At 36.4% G+C, this 21,373-nt stretch overlaps 2 protein-coding genes across 14 annotated transcripts in view; both read right to left on the minus strand.

Annotated features, from left to right (window-relative positions):
• Positions 1-7,400, minus strand: part of CCDC138 (coiled-coil domain containing 138) — a 99,048-nt gene extending 91,648 nt beyond the window's left edge. For 2 of the 7 annotated variants that reach the window (XM_072742876.1, XM_026010901.2), the window contains exons 1-4: positions 6,845-7,400; positions 5,453-5,510; positions 3,163-3,283; positions 403-530 (exon numbers count right to left, since the gene is read on the minus strand). In XM_072742876.1, the coding sequence (XP_072598977.1) occupies positions 403-530; positions 3,163-3,283; positions 5,453-5,510; positions 6,845-6,937 (400 nt within the window). In that variant the 5' untranslated portion in view covers positions 6,938-7,400. Of the gene's footprint in view, positions 1-402; positions 531-3,162; positions 3,284-5,452; positions 5,511-6,287; positions 6,507-6,844 lie in introns of those variants that run through there. The other 5 variants (XM_072742877.1, XM_026010902.2, XM_026010903.2 and 2 more) reach the window with 5 other exon arrangements.
• A 1,728-nt stretch (positions 7,401-9,128) lies between these two features.
• The window catches only part of LOC112929024 (E3 SUMO-protein ligase RanBP2), a 93,497-nt gene continuing 81,252 nt past the window's right edge, over positions 9,129-21,373 (minus strand). For all 7 annotated transcript variants that reach the window (XM_072741883.1, XM_026010900.2, XM_026010899.2 and 4 more), the window contains 6 exons: positions 17,596-17,800; positions 16,048-16,149; positions 12,200-12,345; positions 11,232-11,505; positions 10,701-11,035; positions 9,129-10,328 (listed from right to left, as the gene is read on the minus strand). In XM_072741883.1, coding sequence (XP_072597984.1) covers positions 10,023-10,328; positions 10,701-11,035; positions 11,232-11,505; positions 12,200-12,345; positions 16,048-16,149; positions 17,596-17,800 — 1,368 coding nt within the window. In that variant the 3' untranslated portion in view covers positions 9,129-10,022. The remainder of the gene's footprint in view (positions 10,329-10,700; positions 11,036-11,231; positions 11,506-12,199; positions 12,346-16,047; positions 16,150-17,595; positions 17,801-21,373) is intronic.

Below are 21,373 nucleotides of genomic sequence, written 5' to 3' on the forward strand. Positions count from 1 at the left end.
ATGAAGAAATATGAAAAAATTATAAAAAGTATTCACTTGATTGCTAACTTACTACTTGATAATTTGAGAGCAGTGGGATACTACTGGAAAATAATGATGCTTACTTTTCTGTTCTCCTTTCATTAATAATCAGTTACTATCTCATGGCTTACAAAAATGCAGAACACAGAAATATACAGACACCTGAGGACCAGAGTTATTACTAAAGGATAAGCTTTATGTGCTCTATTTGACAAAGCCTTTTTTTTCTTTAAGATTTGATTTTTAAGTAATCTCTACACCCAATGTGGGGCTCAAACTTACACCCTTGAGATCAAGAGTTGCATGCTCTACCAACTGAGCCAGCCAGATGCCCTGACAAAGCTACTTTGAAGTAATTGTTCTACAATGAATATCTCTTACCTTTTTCTATATCTTTAAAAGACTGCTTGGTTAACTTAGAGGTACTAATTCTAAGATCATTCTCAATTAACTCTTCTTTTGTTTCTTGTTGCTTCAAATCTTGAAAAGAATCCAGTTCATCATCTAGGCTTTAAAAAAAATAAACTTATTACAGCATTCTGGAAGTTTACTGTACCATTTAAAAAAAATAAAACTGTTTTATTAATAACAGCATAACAATTGAAAAAATGTAATAAGTAAACATTTTTAAAAATGGAAAACAGGGCAGCCCGGGTGGCCCAGTGGCTTAGCGTTGCCTTCAGTCCAGGGCCTGATCCTGGAGACCGGGATCAAGTCCCACATCAGGCTCCCTGAATGGAGCCTGCTTCTCCCTCTGCCTGTATCTCTGCCTCTCTCTCTGTGTGTTTTTCATGAATAAATAAATAAAATATTTTTATTTTTATTGTTTTAAAAAAGGAAAACATAAAAATGTGAAAAGTAACAGTCACTGATCTTGAAAATTCACTACAGGTATCTTTCTACATATTCCAATGGGCTTAATCTAAAATGACATATAGAGGGGACCCCTGGGTGGCTCAGCGGTTTGGCGCCTGCCTTTGGCCCAGGGCACGATCCTGGAGTCCCAGGATCGAGTCCCGCATCGGGCTCCCGGCATGGAGCCTGCTTCTCCATTCTGCCTGTGTCTCTGCCTCTCTCTCTCTCTCTGTGTCTATCATAAATAAATAAATAAATCTTTAAAAAAATAATAAAATAAAATGACATATAGAGCTGTAGAATGCTCTATAACCGTCAAACTCTTTTCATTCCTTATACTTCTGTAAGGTAAATATCACAGGTACTGTTAGCTATAATTTTAGCTAAAAGAATTAACATTTAACAGAAAGAAATTAAACTAGTTAAAAGCAGAACTAGAACCTCAGGTATTGGGGCAGCCTGGGTGGCTCAGAGGTTTAGTGTTGCCTTCAGCCCAGGGCACGATCCTGGAGACCCGGGATTGAGTCCCATGTCGGGCTCCCTGCATGGAGCCTGCTTCTCCCTCTGCCTGTGTCTCTGCCTCTCTCTGTGTGTCTCTCATGAATAAATAAATAAAATTTTAAAAAAAACATCTCAGGTGTTCTCTCCAAAAAGATGGTCTCAAAGTTTAAATTTCTAGAGCAGTGCTGTTCAAAGGAATATAATTCAAGTCACATAAGGCAATTTAAAATTCTCTAGTAGCCATATTAAAAACATCAAAACAGGAAAGCCTGGGTGGCTCAGCAGTTTAGCGCCTGCCTTCAACCCAGGGCATGATCCCGGACTCCTGGGATCAAGTCCCACATCAGGCTCCCTGCATGGAACCTGCTTCTCCCTCTGCCTGTGTCTCTGCCTCCCTCTCTCTCTCTCTCTCTCTCTCTCTCTCTCTGTGTCTCTCGTGAATAAATAAAAATAAAATCTTAAAAAACAAAACAAAACAAAACATAAAGACACAAAATTTTAACATGTATTATACTTAACCCACTATATCCAAAAGATTATTTTAATATATAATTAATACAAAAAATTATTAACGTATTTTGTATTCTTTTATCCATCTTTAAAATCCAGTGTACATTTTGTACTTCTATTTTAAGTACTCAATAGCCACCTGTGCCCTATGGCTACTATGCTAGACAGCACTATAATTCCAGACTAGATCATAATGAGAGATTGTGAAAAAGCTGTCCAATGTTATAAAAACTTTCATAGTTCAAAAGCTTCAAATTATAACTTGAAATATACCCAGATCATTTATGAAAACAAAAAATGGTATCAGTTAATATAAGAAACTAATTTCCAGAAATTCATAATTATCTGAAAACAATGTTTACTTTCCTTACTCTATATTCAATCTACCTCTTGTCCAAATCTTAAATCCAGATCAACAAAGCTACTTGGTGAATGCCAAATGAAACAGTAAATAACAATAATAGCACATCTGAATGCTTTTCAATATACTAAGCATTGTTCTAAGTGTTTTACATGGCTTAAATCATTTAAGCAGAGAATGAGAAAATTATGTAAAAAAATTCAAGCTCCCAAATATCAATTACATTAATAATATCCATATATTTTAGGCACTGTTATCTTTTCTTCTCCCCACAATTATCTCAATATTTACTGTATATATACATCTTTATGGTTTACCATTATTTCAAAACGTTCACTACTTCTTGATATCCATAGCACTTCCTTCTGCCACTTATTTCTGACATTTAATAGTATCTAACTCACAATTTTATTTCACCTTAGCTGTCACTGTTTTTGTACTGTTTTCACCCACTCACAACCCAGTATTCTGCATATTTGTAGTTATCATTTCCCTAGACTGATTTCCTCAATCTCTTTCAACTACCTAAAATATAACTTACCACACTAGTAGACACACAATGGATACAGTTAAATATCACTAATAAACCTGCATTCATTTTTATCCTGGCTCCTTTAACCAAAAATAGGGGGAGGGGGCAGGGTCTTCATTTGGGTCCTGGATGAATAATCATAAAAATAATTTTTCATCTTTCATACTGTATAACTTTGCATTATACCACTAACCATAATGCTTTTATCACAGAGATTCTCAGTAAAAATTAATAAATCAGTCTCTTCAACCATTCAGCAGGGTCCTGAATGCTTGCACGTCCTCTCAGAAAAAAAGCAAAGATGTAAAGAATCCACCCTTTAATTTCTCCATTTTTTAGATACCAAAGGGATAGCAATACTAAGGATTGAGGGGTACTTTACCAATTCACATTTAAGAGTTTGAATGAACTATAAAGCGGTGTTGTGCAATGTTTTCTTTCATCAGAGTGACACCTCAAAGATGAACCCACTTTATCTCCAGATGAGAAGATGTCCAAATCATCTGTTAACAAAAAAGAAAACAGCAAAGATTACTAAGATCACATACTAGTCTCATTCTAGGCTTCTGAAGGGAAGACAGCAAAATTACCTAATGATTTATCTGTATGTCTGTGTAATGCAAACTTCAGAAAATAGGCATCAGTTCTTATATAGCACTTTACTCATCACAAAATGTTTTCATTTATTACCTTATTTGATCTTAGCAACAACTAGTTCACTGTGAAGTAAGGAGAATGGGTGCCTTTAACCCTATTCTAACGGTGTGAAGTCTAAGGACCACAGAAGTTATGTGAAGTTATCCAAGTAACAGAACCAGCAAATGGAAAGATTAAAATTCAGAATCCTGTCTTCTTTCTACCTATCATGATATTTCATCAGTCCTCAAATATTAAACATTTTATTTTTTAATTTTATATATTTTAAACACTAAACATTTTTTTTATTAGAGAGAGAGAGCATGAGTGGGAGGGGCAGAGAGAAAGAGAGAGAATCTCAAGCAGACTGCATTGACAGTGGAGCCAAACCCGGGGCTTGATCTCATGATCCTGAAATCACGACCTGAACTGAAATCAAGAATCAGACACTTAACTGACTGTGCCACCCAGATGCCCCTAAACACTAAACATTTAACAGACTGTTAGCCTATATCTAAATTCAGTGAATAAAATGCAAAGAGAGACTCTCTGATAAGAAATTCAGAAATATTTTTTAAGATCTTTAAAAAATTTTCTGGAATTATCTGACTTTTAAAAAATTAATTTCATAGGTAGATTTACTGATTCATCAGTTGCATATAACACCCAGGGCTCACGACATCAAGTGCCCTCCTTAATGCCCACCACCGAGTTATCCCATCCCCTACCTACCTACCCTCCAACAACCCTACCTACCTACCCTCCAACATCCCCTACCTACCTACCCTCCAACAAACCCTCCAACAAAAGTTTGTTTCCTAGAGTTAAGATTCTCTTACGGTTTGACTCCCTCTCAATTTCATCTTATTTTATTTTTCATTCCCTTCCCCTATGTTCATATGTTTTGTTTCTTAAATTCCACCTATAAGTGAAATCATATGGTATTTGTCTTTCTCTAACTCATTTATTTCACTGAGTACCTCTAGTTCTATCCATGTCACTGAAATGTATGCACCTTTTGTCTAACATGCTTTTCCCCATCAGAAATTAAACAAGCTGGGGATCCCTGGGTGGCTCAGCGGTTTCGCGCCTGCCTTTGGCCGGGGGCGCGATCCTGGAGTCCCGGGATCGAGTCCCACATCGGGCTCCCTGCATGGAGCCTGCTTCTCCCTCTGCCTGTGTCTCTGCCTCTCTCTCTCTCTCTCTCTCTCTCTCTCTCTCTCTATCATTAAAAAAAATAATAAAATAAAAAAATAAAAAAAAGAAAAAAGAAAGAAATTAAACAAGCTACACTTTTCAATTATAGTTTAGAATGTTGGAAATTTTAGGACAAATTTCAAAACTAAGATACAATTTAAAAAATGTTTTAAGATACTAAACTCAGTAATAACTGGGTTTGTTCATACTGAAGGAATGTTTCAGAAGAGTGTTTACAAAATTTCAAAGAAATAAATAAACTTGGAAAAAAATGAAATTCTCTAATCTACCATCTCATAAACTTACTGTATCTGCTGCAATGACCTCAAAATTCAATGATAATACTTACTAGTAAAAACATCACTGAAGAAGTATCAACAAATCAAAAGACTAAAGGTTAATTAGCTATATATGTTAGTTCCAGATTACCATATAATGTTCCAACCGACCCCATTTCACAGTATAATTATCTTTATCAAGTACATTTGAAAAATTCTTCTGGTGCAACAATTACTACCCCTGTAACTTGGAAAAGTTTGTGCCTTAAAAAAAAGGCAATTAGTTTTCTTTCCCCAATATACTGTTTAATTTTTAACATTTTTAAAGGCAAAAATACTGTAACTGAAACACCAAAAGAATTCACTCAATTTGATTTTAAAGATATCATACGTTTACCCCCCAAAATCTTGATGACTATTAGTTCATTACCTGAATGAAAAAAGCCTAGTATCACAAGATATCTGGCACTTAGTGTTAAGCCTAAACATTTTTTTAAAATGTTTTCTCTCAAACTAAATTTGTTAAAACCCCCAAATATACAAAATACTCCATCAGCTTACCTGGAGAGATTAGCGATCTTCTCTTCCACTTAGCCTGATCAAAATTTGAAAAATCATACTAAAAAAAATTTAAAAAGACATTTAATTTATATATTAAGAATCAACCTACAGTCTCAAAAGAGTTCCCCACAAATTATGTATTAAGTACAAGAATTAATTACAAAAATTAGCATGGACAAATCTAACAGATACTATCTTAATCAAGCGGTCAAAGTTAGTATCACCAATAACAGGACAAAGAAATGTTATATCTCCTAGTGAACAAGAGAAACCTACACATCACTCCTGCCAAAAAACGCACAAAACCAGTATCTATGTACAATCCTGAGGTATACGCATCAGAGAAAATCTGACAGAGGGACGGTCCCATATACAGTTGTCCTGTAGTCTTCAAAAATACATCATAAAGACAGAGACTTAGGGACGCCTGGGGGCTCAGCGGTTGAGCCTCTGCCTTCCACGCAGGGCGTGATCCTGGGGTCCCAGGATCGAGTCCCACATGGGGCTCCCTGCATGGAGCCTGCTTCTCCCTCTGCCTGTGTCTCTGCCTCTCCCCTCTCTGTCTCTCATGAATACATAAACAAAATCTTAAAAAAATATAAAGACAGAGACTTAGAACCTGAGCCAGAACAAAGGCAACAGGAGAGAACCAAATACAGATGGATTCTATCTGCACCGGGGGAACAAATTTTACAAAGGGCATCAATGAGATACTTGGAAACCTGAATATTAACTCTATGTTAAATATTACTGTACAAATGGTCAGTTTGTTCAATTTATTACTATGGATGTCTGAGAATCACCCTATTCCCAGAAAATACACGTAAGAATTTACATGTGGGGCTGAAGGTGTCCCAGCGCCTGCGGGTGCCCTCCACGGTTCAGGTTCAGGGGGAATGTGTGCACGCCCGGTCAGAAACGGGAAGACAGAAGTAACAGATGCGGCAGACTATGAACGACTGATGAGCCCAAACCCAGGGTTCAAAAGACTTGCTGACAGGATCCTTGCAGCTTAAAGTTGGTAATTACCTCAAAATAGGAAGGTTTTTGGAGGAGTTAAAATTGCTTTTTGAACTCCGCACAAGTCACTGTGATACAAGGGGGCGACCACCACGTCCGGGGAGTCCCACACCTTCCAGGGTCTGTGCTGGGTGAACGGCTTTTTCTGACGGAAAGTCCGCCTCTCCAGCGCCCGGAGCACGTGCTGGCCCTCCGGCTACCGTTCCCAACCCTGCCGGCGCGGAGCGGAGGGCGGCCCCAGGCTCGGGGCTGTGGCGGAGGGGGAGCGGCGGCCCCGGGGGACCTACCCCTCCCGGCCGCGGGCCTGCTTCACCCCTGCACAAAGCAGCCCGCGGACCCGGGGACAGCCCGAGGGGAAGGGCGAGACCTCACCTCGGCCAGGCGGCTGCCCCCTAGTCCGTAGCGGCTTTTGAGTCGCTCCACCACCATATCCTGCCCGGGGGGCTTCACCAGCCTCGGTTCCATAGCGAGGCGACGCCACCGTCGTCACCCCGGGAGCAGCGTTCAAACACACACGGCGGCGGAACGCGCAGGGGCGGGGCTCGCGCCACGGGGCTGCGGCGTGACGCAGCACGCCCCGCCCAGGCCTCACGGTGGAGAGCGAGCCGCGGAGCGCGGGCTCCGCCGGGGGCCCAGACCAGGCCGCGAGTCCCTCGGTCTCCCCCTCTACGCAGTGTTCAAAACGTCCTCTTCCGACAAGGGTTTTTCCCGCTGAAGTTTTTAGTAACTGATTTCTCCACGACTGCTTATTTGGACTGATAAATGGCGTCTCACCTTTTGTCTTAAAAAAATTCTACTTCGGTTTTCCTCGGTCATGTCCCCAGCAATCACACCTCTGCAGGTGGCCCCTCTGGGAGGCGCTGGCGGCCTCAGCATCCGACCCCGCGGGACGCCGCCGCTTCCCCGTCCCCCGTGCCCCGTGCGCCCCGCGCGCCCCGCGAGCGTGCAGGAATGGACGTGCACACGCGAGGCCCACAGACGCGGGGGTCACCAGCACCGACCACACCTGCCTGCCGGCGACTCCCTCCTCCTCGAACCTCACACATTTAGGGTGCGTTCGGGCATACAAGAACACACCTCATGAATCGGGATGGCCTTTGCTAACTAAAAAGAGGCAAAAATCAAGGACGTCTTGTACTCAAAGCACAGAATTCTCAAAGGATGACTCCCTCAATTCCCTGCCATGGGTCTGGGATTAAAAAGCAGTATTAGAATGTAAGCTGCCTGTACGAATGTAGGGAATTTAAGAACGAGCATGTACTTTCTTTTTTGAACAGTTTTTCCCAGTACTTAAGAACAGTGCCAGGCCTTTAGTAGGTGGCTCAATATTTATTGGAATGGTGTATCGACCTAAATCCTTCATCAAACCAAGACTAACTGAAAGGAATAACTGAATCCACTTCATTAATTTATACAATTACATTAGCACGATCCTTTACCTTTCTAAATTATGAGTTCGACGTGTCTGGACTAACAAATCCTAGATTCTCTGGATTATCTTTCAAGTTCTTCAAATGCCAAAGTTTTAGAATATCATAAAATGAAGTTCTCTGAAAATTATTTTAACCAATATTCTTTCCCATCGAATATTACATGTACAAATACTTTTTTATGCTCTATTTTAAGCAGATTTTTATTGAGACACTATGAAGTTGAGCCAGTTGGGGCAAAAAGTACTTGTCATTGTGGATTTATACTGCATTAGGATTAAATAACAGAGAGAAATCACAAAGTCCTTTCCTGAAATGTCTTTTGTCATTAATGTCCCAAGCCATCTTTTAAGCACCTTGGAATACTAACACTGGAAAACAGTTTACATGTCATTGAATCAAATTTTTGGTTCAAGCATTAGCTTTTAAAACTCTTTTAATTCATAGTCTTAATGCTTTAGGATAGCATAGAAGATAGTGTAAACTCATTTGTCTAAAAAATATGTAAAGCATAATTCCCTTACTTGGAATTTATTCTAAAATCATGACAAAGCCATCAGCTGTCCCAGCTGAAAAACTACAACACACTATATCAATTTATATTACATAGGTCTCCAAAGAAGCCAATTCTTAATATTAAATGTACATACATGTAGTCCAAGGTTCAGGTAATTTCAAATGGTACACTGCAATAGGTTTATCTGCCTTTGTGGCCAAGTGGGTTCAGTGAGTGTTCCACCACTCATTACTCACACACACCACACATGACATCCTTCTCCTCCTCTGTCGGGTGGTTAAACAGGTATCACATGATAACCGATTTCCAAATCCCCAAACAACAGAATAAACCCCACTATCTTTCACTAAACAAAATGAGATGATTTCACTGGGAAGAACACAGGAGGGTAGAAGGCAGTCATTTTTGGTAATCAGAATACACAATATTTTGTGCTCTAGATTCTTTGTAGTTCTATATTGAGTAGGCTGATTGATATGAGAATACCTCCCCCTCCTGCCCCACCACCTTTTCAGCAGTTTGCCTAACTTTGACAGTAGCCATTTCCAAATAAATCTTCAGTGTGTATGTATCAAATCTGAAGTCACTTTTTTGGGAGCTTTGGAAATTATGTAGCAGTCTGATTTACAGAATTTTTATTGTTCTCCTTACTTTGGCTCTAGAATGAACAAACAACTAGATGCACAAGTAATAAATTTTTTAAATGGCATGGCTGTTAACAATTGTCACTTTATTTTTGCTACAAAATTCACCAGAAAAAGGTACTGCAACAATCTAATATAAAGCAAATCTTTAACCAAAGAACATGGTATAGACCTTTTTAAAATAGTCATACTTTATCACAATAACTGCAAGGAAAAATTCAAGTTCTATCAGAACCAAGCTGCAGTTTGAGGTAGTAGAAACAGATGACAGAAAAGTTAAAAAACAAAACAAAAAAACTAAGGAAATACTTGTTTAAAATGTAAAAATTAATTTAATACCTCTGAAAGGGCACAGGAACTACAGATCATTTTAAGAAAAGAAGGTATTCTACTTAAAAGTTAATTTAACTATACAGGAGGTTCAAGGATTATAGAAGAGCACTTTGGTTAAGTCTCTACCCTCTGTGGCTCTACCCATTCATAAGTGAGTCTCTATGCATAAATGAGCACACCAATAGTTAATATTACCAAATATATTTCAAATCTAAAATAAAAATTATCCAAGTTGTGGTCCCTTTATTCAAATGGTAAGTTTATCCATGCAGGAAGTCCAATACCTTAAAAGGTAAAATTAAATTGCATATATCATATTCCTTCAAGAGTTTGAGAAGGTCTATTGCTTTTAACAAGATTAGTATTATTCCATTTTAACAGAGATATGTCAGGAGTACATAAACACAAGTACACCTGATTTACACCAGTGTTTAAACTTTTATTTCACACCATGCAAGGTCAATTATAACACATTAAAAAGTGACAACAGCTATAAGCTGCAATTTTACATTTATACATTGGAAACGTCCATTTTCAAAAGCTGAACATAATTACCATATTGTCACAACAGCTAAGCTCAATTCAACTGTTTATACAGGTTAAATTTACTATGAAAAACAATGATTTTATATCTGTCCACATTCTGTGATACTAATTCTTCGACTAACAGACCCTTTAGGAGAGCCAAATGATTCAATCTTTTTCACAGTATCCATGCCATCCTTAACAAACCCAAATACTACATGCTTAAAGTCCAAATGCTCTGCTTTTTTCAATGTTATAAAAAACTGAGAATTATTGGTATCCCGGCCTCGATTGGCCATTGATAGTAAGCCAGGACCAGTATGTTTCACATCAAAATTTTCATCTTCAAATTTGTCTCCATAGATGGACCGTCCTCCTGTTCCATCATGTTTGGTGATATCTCCCCCCTGAAAGAATATTTCAGTTAATAAGAATCCTGAAAAAAATATTAAAATACACACAGAACTAGTACTACAGGATAAGTCCTAAAAACTCAGCTTCCTTGAGAATGTGGTTTAAAAACTAAGAAATACCCATTTTTGAAAGACAAAGACAGAGAAGGTCTTTTTCCCACCCTCAATTTCTACCAGGTTTCAAGGTATTAGAGAAATTTGAACCATTTTAGGGTTGAAAGTTTTTGTGGAGACAGGAAGTTGGGTGGTGATACCACCAACTAATATACAGAAAAGCTAAAGTCTTAAGAAAATTCCAGGTGAAGAGAAACACTCGAATTTCCCAAGTTAGTGTGGTTCACTTTTATAGACTTCTACTGTACTTACCTGGCAAACAAAATCTGGAATTACTCTGTGAAAAATGGAGTTCTTGAAGCCAAAGCCTTTCTCTCCAGTGCAAAGTGCTCTGAAGTTCTCGGCAGTCAGAGGAACAATGTTTGAGAATAATTCCATGGTTATACGTCCTAGTGGTTCATCATCTGCGCAAACATCAAAAAACACCACAGGATTTGTCTCCTTCGATAACTCTGCTGTCAGTGATACTTGTCCTTTCTGGAGTTTCAATAAATTCTGTTGACATTCTTCAAATTTTTTCTTAAAACAGTCAGCCATTTCTTTGGTTTTAAACCTCACTGCAAGCTGTTCCACTTTGGCTTCTCCATCTATTAAACAACAAAACCACACAGGGACCTTAATATTAAAATAACTGTCATAAACTGTCTTATATATTTGTTATAGATTTTAGAAAAGTCCAAAAAGTGAAAAGTAGCATCTAAATGAAGAACTCTTGGTAAATTGAACACCAATAAAAATTAATTTATTAAAATAAACAAATAAATAAATAAATGAAGAACTCACCAGCATAATCTGAGGCAGTCCAAACTAAAGCATTGTTTGAAACATTCAAGGGTTTTAATTCCATTGTTTTGGTAATAACATGGTTTGCACACACTTTAAAAACCTGGTCTCTTCTCATCAGGATCCGATAGTAATTCTTTAATGTATGCCAAAGAATCTTTATATCTCCTACACCACGCTCCTTCCACTGACTGACATCTCGATCCCATCTATAGAGTTTGGCTCTCTCTTTAAATAAAATTTCTTCATCTTCTTCTCCAGATTTTACTTCTACCTATGACAGTAGATAAAATTATAAGCTGCTGCTTTTAACATATCCCACGACAAATTCCAAAGATCCAAATGCCTCATAATACTACCGTTGCAATGACATTAATAAAATTTGAACTACAGTATCAAGATAAATGGTAATACCCAAGGGCTAGGAATACATATGATTTGGATGACGCAGTAAAGACTGATTTGTCACGAAATATTTTTCTCTTACATAGTTTTCTTCCTCCTTTTGTAAAATAAATGCTTTTATAAGACAGAAGATGGTTTCAAAAAGTGTTCTTGAAGAGAAATATTAACTACTGATTATATTAAAAAAAACAAAACTACTGATTATAGTTGAAAACTGATAATTTGCCTAAAATAACATTCTTGTCCAGAAAATGTATTTTACTTTCTATTGAAAGGATTTTGGCAAGTATGATATTGGATACTTTATTATTTGCAGAATTATGTTATGAAAACAAGATATTCTAAAAATATATGAAAAAACTTAGTTCTTCCCAACAATTTCATGTAGAATTTACATATATATATATATATAAAATAAATAATAAAAGCTTCCATTTGAAAAGGGAAATATTCTGAAAAAAAATGTAAACAACAAAGCTAATCCTACAAGTCAAGCCTACTATGTTGAGTTTTAAACTTCAAATGTGAAGTTATTAGTAAGAGTTCCATTCTTTAATATTTACCTCTGGTAATGACACTATTGGTTCAAAATGGATATCTTCATTATGAACTACTTCTTCATCACTATCATCTTCATCTTCACCAACTTTACTGGATGACTGTGTTCCAAACACAGCTGCTCCAGTATTTGCCCACTGGAAATTTTTATCTGATGAATAAATTAGGATATTTAAACAGTAGTATCTAATTTTATATGCCTTTAACCCCCCGTCACTTTATACTGAGGCCTGTAATTTCCAAGGATGACATATACTTTTAGTAAAAATGCTTAAAATTATATTACTCTGAGAAGTTTTACTCATATAGTGAGCACACAGTACATTTAGTACTGTTTCTGCTTTGAGATACAAAAGAAAAGATTAACTGAGCCTTAGGCAAATTTCATGATACTAAACTAAACAAGAACTTTCAGTAATGAAGTATGTTCTTAAAAGTACATACCATGGAACTTTGAACACTTAGCTCTGCTTCAAAGGTAGTTTACTTCATAAAACGTTTTATCACATGTGAAAAATAACCTTTGAACCTAAAAATGTGTTCTCAAAGAGGTCAAATCTGGTACTTCCAAAGTAGTCTAAACAAATGTTTATAGCTTCTCTATTTCAACTTCTTCCTGCAGTAACTAGTGTTGCAGCTTACATTTCTTGCACTGGGAGAAGCTCACTGACTCTAACTATCCTCAAGGGATACTAAGCTGTTGGGCCTGAAAACTCCCCATTTCCATACAGAGAAACAAAGAGTGTTACTCTCCCTCACATCTAGAAGATGAAAACTAATTACTTCTTTATCTCCATTTCAACTGAGATGGCCCAGACTCCAGACTGCTAATACATTCTTCACTATCTTAGAGGAAAGAAACACCTCTTAACTTTTCATCACTTATTGATGAATCACCTTAAAAAAATTCTACATCTATCTAGTGCTAAAAAAAACTTAACAGAAGTATCACAGATCATTTAAAAAGTAACTCAGCCCCTTGAAAAAAAGCACAAAATAAGTATCTATTAACAGCAACTCCTTCTAAGTCAGATTTAATGGGTAGGGGAAAAAAAAACAGAAGAAAAAAAACTTTAAAAAGAGAGAGAAGACAAAAATGCTTAAAGATATTGCAAAAGAGGGTTGCCTGAGTGGCTCAGTTGAACAACTGACTCTTGATTTTTGGCTCAGGTCATGATCTCAGGGTTGTGAGGTCGAGCTCCACAATGGCCTCCTCGATGGGCATGCAGCCTGCTTCAGGTTCTCTCTCCCTCCCTTTGGTGCAACCCCCAAACCCACTGCACTCTCTCTTAAAAAAAAAAAAAAAAAATACTGGTCAGGAATTCCCAAGCAGAGGAAAAAATTTTAATTACCCCCAAGGATCCCTGAGAGGTAGGACAGAAAATTTCAAAATTTCTCAATTTTAGTTCTTAATGCTGGGTGCATTATCAGAATCACACAGGAGCTTTTGTAAAACAAAACAAAACAAAACAAAACAAAAACAAAAACAAAAACAAAACAAAAACAAAAACAAAAAACAACAACAACAACACCTGGGTTACCATGACCAGGGAATCCAACATAACAGATACTTAAAAAACAAAACAAAACACAAAAACACCTTCCATGAAATTCAAATATGAAGCCAAGGGGTTTTTGAAAACCACTGCTTCCAGGAGGAAGAATTTTACAGTAAAAGTATAAAGACATACATGTCAATAATCAACATCAACTTCACAAAAACAGTTCTAGGTAATAGTATGTAGGAGGCTTCCATTATGTGTCTAGGTTGAATAAAAACATTACAAAATCTGAAGGAACAAGGATAAAATAGTGATTATTGACAAAGGCAGATGATTTCTAAACAGGCACTCCTTGTTATTCTCTTAGTTTCCAAGTTAAATATTATACAACAAACATGGAATGATTGACAGACCTATGTGAATAGAACTTGTGAAGAAAATGAATTTTAAAAAAGAAACAAAATCACTACCAAAAAATGGACAGATTTTAAAAAAAAATCACCATAGAAAAAGAATATGCAAGATAAAAAGAGGAAAAAAAGATTCCTCTGAACCCAAAAAACCAACCAAAACAAAAACTTCAAAATCAGAAAGGTTCATGCAATGCCAGAAACAGGTTAAAAAAAAAAAAGGATAGCTACATTCTGCACATTCTGGTGAAATTTATGATCTTTTAAAGAAACTAACAAAATTTAAAGATAAAATAAAAAACACAAGCAAAAGGAAAACTGACAAAACCAAAGGCACTTCTTTGAAAGTGTCAAGATCTAATTTTTACAAAGTAAAAAATGTAGTTGAACAAAGAACTTGGTGAATCATCTCATTGAAAAATGGTAAGTGGTGGTGAGGAGTAAATGTCATGAGGTTTGAGTCTAACCTGTTTCATAGTTTACTGCACAGTACTGATAGAGTACTTTGAAAACGTTACACTGAATAACAAGCAACCTAATACATCAACTTTCATTTGACAATTCTTTTTTTGTAGATAACTATGTCCACTATACTGCTTATAATCCTCTGACTTCAGGCTACTATAAATTAAAACAAAAATAAAGCAACTTGACATCAGTGAAGCTACAAATTCCAGCATAACAAAAAATACCTGAAGGTAATTTCTAAAAGTTTTACATGTGTTTCCGTAAGTGGCCAGTGTGTGAAACAAGTTTAATTATGTGAGAGAGAAAAATGCTATTCTGGATTAGCTAAATCACATACACATATATCTTCAATAAAATTTATTCCCCAATAAAATATATTCCCCAATTCAAGCACCTTCTATAAGAACAACTTAGGTGGTGCTATAATCAGATATATGAAAGACATTGCAAGAATAAAAAGTATATGCCATACACTTGAAACAATCAAGTAATGTATTATTTCCCACAAATGATACAAAATGCACTAAAAACACATAACCACTGAAAAAGATAGGAAACCTCACCAACTATTAATTTATCACAATAAATTAGCATAATCCTATATTCAAGCCTGATCAATTGGAAAAATGGAAAACTATAAAATCATCTCCTTAAAAAATACAGATGCACAAATCTTGAAATATTAACAGAAAACAAATCCAAAACTATAATTAAAAGAACAATGAACCAGGCAGCCCGGGTGGCTCAGCGGTTTGGCACCACCTTTGGCCCAGGGACTGATCCTGGAGACCCAGGATCAAGTCCCACATCAGGCTCCCTGCATGGAGCCTGCTTCTCCCTCTGCCTGTGTCTCTGCCTGCCTCTCTCTCTCTGTGTGTCTCTCTCATGAATAAATAAAATCTTCTAAAAAAAAAAAAAAAAAAGAAAAGAAAAGAAAAACAATGAACCAAAATCAAGGTAAATCCCAAACTGGAAAGGTGGTTCTGCATTTCAGGATGAGGAAAACTATTCACAGGATTTACACTGATTTAAGGGAAAATTCTTATGGTTTATATTAATAAATGTCAAAAATAATAGTAAAATTTAAAAGTCCTTCCTTTTTAAAACTCTAAACAGGGACGCCTGGGTGGTTCAGCAGTTCAGTGTCTGCCTTTGGCACAGGGCATGATCCTGAAGTCCTAGGACTGGGTCCCACATCGGGCTCCCTGCATGGAGCCTGCTTCTCCCTCTGCCTGTGTCTCTGCCTGTGTCTCTGCCTCTCCCTCTCTCTCTCTGTGTGCGTCTCTCATGAATAAATAAATAAAATCCTTTTAAAAAAGTACCAAAAAAAAAAAAACCCCTCTAAACAAACTAGAAGGTGAAAATGAGGGAAGCAATGTCCAACTTAGTTACAACACTGTGGCAAAGGACCAATTCTTTCATTTGTGCTTGATTCTGTAACATAATCATTAAAATCTCTCCTCCTGATCTTACCTTTAGAACCAAAAGCAAAATCCCCAGAATTACTGGAAGCCAAATCTGCAAATGACAGCCCTGTGCTACTTCCAAATCCAAATGAAACTGTTTTGCTTTCCACTGGCAAAAGGAAAAGAGTAATTTAATATTTCATTTAATATATACTGAACATCAAAGCTTTACTCCGTACCCAGCAACCATGGGGGTAGGATGTTCTATACTACCAAAGGGGTTAGGTGTGTGGTGTGCAATATTTGTCTTCTGGTTATCTCTCTAAAAAAAAGTTACAAAATACACCCAATTCTGAACTGATTCTTCAGTATTATTAAGTTAACAGGTACTTTCTCATGGAACACTACACCAAAAGCAATGCAAAAAAATCTTTTTCAAAAAATGAGATGTAAGTTTATACTAAGCCGGATAACAGAGCTATATAGTTTCTGCTTTATAGAGTCCTCTACAATCTAAAACTACATTCATTTACAGGTAGGGTTTTAGGGAAGATCTCCATAAAATATTCTGTTCTCTCTTCTAAATAAACTCTCTCTCTCTCACACACACACACACACACACACACACACACACACACACACATATATATAAAAATGAGTGTCTTATTTATATTTGGTCACCAGGAGTCTGGGGATCTTAATTCTGACAGTGTGTAGTACATGATCAATTTAGTGCTAAGCCTTAGGTGCATTATGTGAAAACATCTGAGATTTTAGGTAGGAGATTATTCCTTTTCTAGCATATAAGACTCTCAAGTGCCAATAAATGTAGTAATTGTGCGTTATTCAACAAATTAGTAAAGGGACAAGCAATTATGAAGGAACATAATTAGAAAGATTTCCCCCTCTTCTACTATCAATTGAACTGAAACAACAAGTAGGAAAGCATATCAGATCTTAATTACTATAACTGATTAATGAAGCAGGTAGAGAAAAAGGCATTGAAGGAATATCACAAAAAATTAATCTTATTTTAATATCTACAATTACTTCATATGTAAATTTTAATATACTTCAGTGATAACAGAATTCAAACAATATTCAAAGGAGACTATTATCACAAAGAAAACTTTCACATAAGTATTCTCATTTATTCTCAGGTAGATAGGTCTGACTCACAATGCTTCATATTCCTTAATAACTACAACTCTAACAATAAAAATACATGTTTATTATCTTTGTTGACAAGGAAGTATGATTTTTCTGGTTATTATTACAAATATCTCATGCCAGGATGCCTGGGTGGCTCAGTGGTTAAAGCGTCTGCCTTCAGGCAGGTCGTGATCCTGGAGTCCCGGGATCGAGTCCTGCATCGGGCTCCCTGCATGGAGCCTGCTTCTCCCTCTCCCTCTCTCTCTCTCTTTCTCTCTCTCTCTCTCATATGAATAAATAAATAAAATTTTTTTAAAAATCTCATGCCCCTTTTATACATCTCAAAATTTGTTTTAAGGTAAGGGAGTTCTTAGAATTGACATTTAAGCCTATTTTCTCAAACATACAGGGAGGTGTACCTTATATAATATATGCCTAGGATTTTGAAAACATCAAATTTTACCTTGGCTTGTAGAATCTCCATCATTTTCCTTTCTAGTAGACAGATCTACAGGTTTGTCCACAGTTCCAGAAGAAATAGGTGATGAACTAATAGATTTGGCAATAAAATCAGTTTCTTCAGATTTACATAAAAATGGTACAGTCACTTTAGTCCCACCTGTATACACACTGTCAGCTGTGCTAGTTAATTCCTCATTCTGGGATTTCTGCAAAGAGGAAATAAATAATTATGTCATTAAATACTGAATGACAAAAAGGATCACACATCCTATAAAGAAATTAAGGGGGTGCCTGGATAGCTCAGTCTGTTGAGCATCGTCCAACACTTGACTTTGGTTCAGGTAATGATCTCAGAGACCTGGGATCCAGCCCTGAGTCAGGCTCCATATCCAGTCTGCTTGATATATTCATTCATTACCCTCCTGCCACCCCCACATCTCACCCTGCCCCTTACCCACCCTGGCTAGTGCTCTCTCTCTAAAATAGATAAAATCCTTTAAAAAAAAAAAAAACTAAAAAGGAAACTGAGGACTTGGGAGTTCTGAACAAAATGAAATAAGCACATTTAACCTTATCTCTCCCAAAACCTATGATTGAAATGGACTGAAGCAGATAAAGTATAAAAAGCCTCTGAAAGGTGGATTAAGAATCCCAAGACTTGAAATATAATCTGGTGGTTAAGAACTTTACAGGTCTTTTCCTTCCCTGTCAACCTATATCCCAGCCTAGGTGCTAGGGCAGTCCCAAAACTGAAGCTGCCAATGACAGAAATGGGGAAAAAAAAAAAAGAATCCCAAGAAAAGCCAACTTTTCCTGGCCAGGGGGTGGGGGACATCATGAAATGATATGCGTTGAATGATCAGAAAAAAACTTTAAATAAGTTATTGCAACAATGCTCCAGGATATAGGGACAAATTTTTAGAACAAATGGAAAGATAAGAAGTTCTCAGCAAAAAAACTGAAGGTATAAAAAGAATCAAATGGGAATTTTACAACTGAAAAATACAATAACAAAAAGCTCTCATGGAACATTTACCCAAGAAAGACCACATTCTGGCCCATAAAAATGCACCTCAACAAATTCAAAAGTATATACTCAGTCCACAAAGGAATTAAAACTAGAAACCATTAAAAAAAAGAAAAAAAGAAAGAACAAAACAACTGGAAACCATTGCCAGAAATATAACTGGAAAATCTCAAATATTTTGAGATTAAATAACACATTTTTAAAAATACATGTGTCCAAAGGTCTCTAGACAAATTAAAAATATTTTTAACAAAATAAATATGAAACTACAACTTATCAAAACTTATACAATGCAACAGAAACAAAGAAAGAAAACAAAGGAAACTTTATAGTAATGAATGTATATATTAAGAAGACCTATGGGGCACCTGGGTGGCCCAGTAGGTTGCTTAAGTGTCTGCCTTTTGCTCAAGTCATGATCACAGGGTTTCTACAATGTCCCCAGTGTCAGGCTCCCTGCTCAGCAGGTAAGTCTGCTTCTGCTTCTCCCTCTTCCCTTCATGCTTCTTCCCTCTCTCTCTTCTTTCTCAAATAAAGAAGATCTTAAAAAAAAAAAAAAAAAAAAAAAAAAAAGAAGACCTAAAACCAATAAACTTCCACCTTAAGAAACTAAAGAAGAGAGATATAAATGTAAAAAAGAGAAGAAATAATGAAAAGTATAGCAGAAATCAGTAAAGCAGGAAATTAATGCAGAAAAAAATCAATAAAATCAAAAGCTGATTTTCTGAAAAGGTAAATAAAAATTGATAAACCTCTAACAGGCTAACCAAGAAAACAAGAAAGATGCAAATTATTAATATCAGAAATGAAACAAGGGGCATCTGGGTGGCTCAGTCGGTTAAGCATCTACTTTGGCTCTGGGGTCCTGGGATCAAGCCCCTTGTGGGTCTTGTCCTGTTTTTCCCCCTGACCCTCCCCGTTTGTGCATGCTCTCTCTCTCAAATAAATGATAAACTCTTAAAAAAAAGAAATGATAACAAGGCCATCACTAACTCACTTGATGGATGTTAAAAGGGTAATAAATTTTAATGAATTTCATGAACAGCGTTAAATCCACAAATTTGATAACATAAAAAAATGGACCAATTCCTTCAAAGATACAACCTACCAAAATTCACAAATGAAACAGATAATCTGAACAGGCCTACATCTATTAAAGATCAATTAATATCCTTCCAGGACCAAATGGTTCAGTGGTAAATTCTATCAAACATTTAAGAAAGAAATAATAGGGACGCCTGGGTGGCTCATTCAGGTCAGGTCCTGATCCAGGGGTCCTGGGATGGAGTCCCGCATCAGGCTCCCTACAGGGAGCCTACTTCTCCCTCTGACTGCGCCTCTGCCCCTCTCTCTGTGTCTCATAAGAGTCAGGAAGGAAAGAAGGGAGGGAGGGATGGAAAAAGAGAAGAAAAAAAAAGAAAGGAAAGAAAAGCAATTCCCACAATGTCTTCCCACAATTCCAACAGAAGCAGAGGCAACACTTTCTATCAAGCAAAAATTAATAGGAGAAACAGACAAATCTATAATTATGCCTAGCAACAGTTCACTCAATGATAAAAAGAACAAGGAGACAAAAAAATTAATCAAAGATATATTGAAACTTGGACAACACAGTATCAACTAGTTTCATCTTAACATTTATAGAACACTCTACCCCAAAAGAACAGACTATACATTCCTCTCAAGTGCACACCAATCACCAAGACAGCCTTCATTAAGCCTATAAGAACTAAATTACTCAAAATATGTTCACAGACAATAATGGAATTAAATTAGAAATCAAAAATAGAATATCTGGAAAATTGCCAAATATTTGGAAGCAACATACTAATACATGTATCAAAAAGAATATCTCAAGGGAAATATATATTTTTAATTGAATGAAAATGAAAATACCACACAGTAAAACTTGTGGGATAGAGCCGAATAGTTCCTAGAAAGAAACTTACAGCACTAAATATACTAGAAATGAAGAATGGTCTTAAATAAGTAATTTACAGTTCTACTGTAAGAAACTAGAAAAAGAGCAAAATAAATTAGAAATAACCTTCCATGAATCAATAAATAAACTATGGTAGATCCACACAACGGAATACTTAGTGATAGACAGGAACAAACTATTACTACACACAATAACTTGGAACAAATCTCAAGGGCATTATGCTAAGTGAAAAATGCCAGTATCAAAGATTACACACTGTAGGATTTCATTCAGATGTTAGTCTGGAAAAAGCAAAAATATGGAAACAGAAAACACCAGTTGCTAGAAGATATAAGTGGGGGAGAATCTGAATACAAAAGGATGATATGAAGGAAACTTTGGGAGATGTATCCTATCTGTGGTGAAAATTATAAAAATTCAGGCATGTGTAAGAACTCAGAAAACAGACACACAAAGTTAATTTTACTTCTCTAAATTAAAAAAAATTACTACAAATGAAAAAAGTCTTTATTTCTTAACATACCAAAGCATAAGGAAAAGAGAATTCACTCTATGTTTGTGTCAAACATTTTATGCTATCATAACAGTATTATTCCTAATAGCCAAAAAAGTAAAACCAACCCAAATGGCCATCAACAAATGAATGGATAAATGAAATGTGGTATATCCATACAATGGAGTATTATTCAGTCATTAAAATCAATACATACATATATATATGCTACAATGTAGATACACCTTGAAAACATTAAATGAAAGAAGCCAGACACAAAGGCCACATATCACCATGACTTTTTTTTTTTTTATAAG

The sequence above is a fragment of the Vulpes vulpes genome, chromosome 16 (genome assembly GCF_048418805.1).
Source record: "Vulpes vulpes isolate BD-2025 chromosome 16, VulVul3, whole genome shotgun sequence".
In the NCBI taxonomy this organism is placed as follows: domain Eukaryota; kingdom Metazoa; phylum Chordata; class Mammalia; order Carnivora; family Canidae; genus Vulpes; species Vulpes vulpes.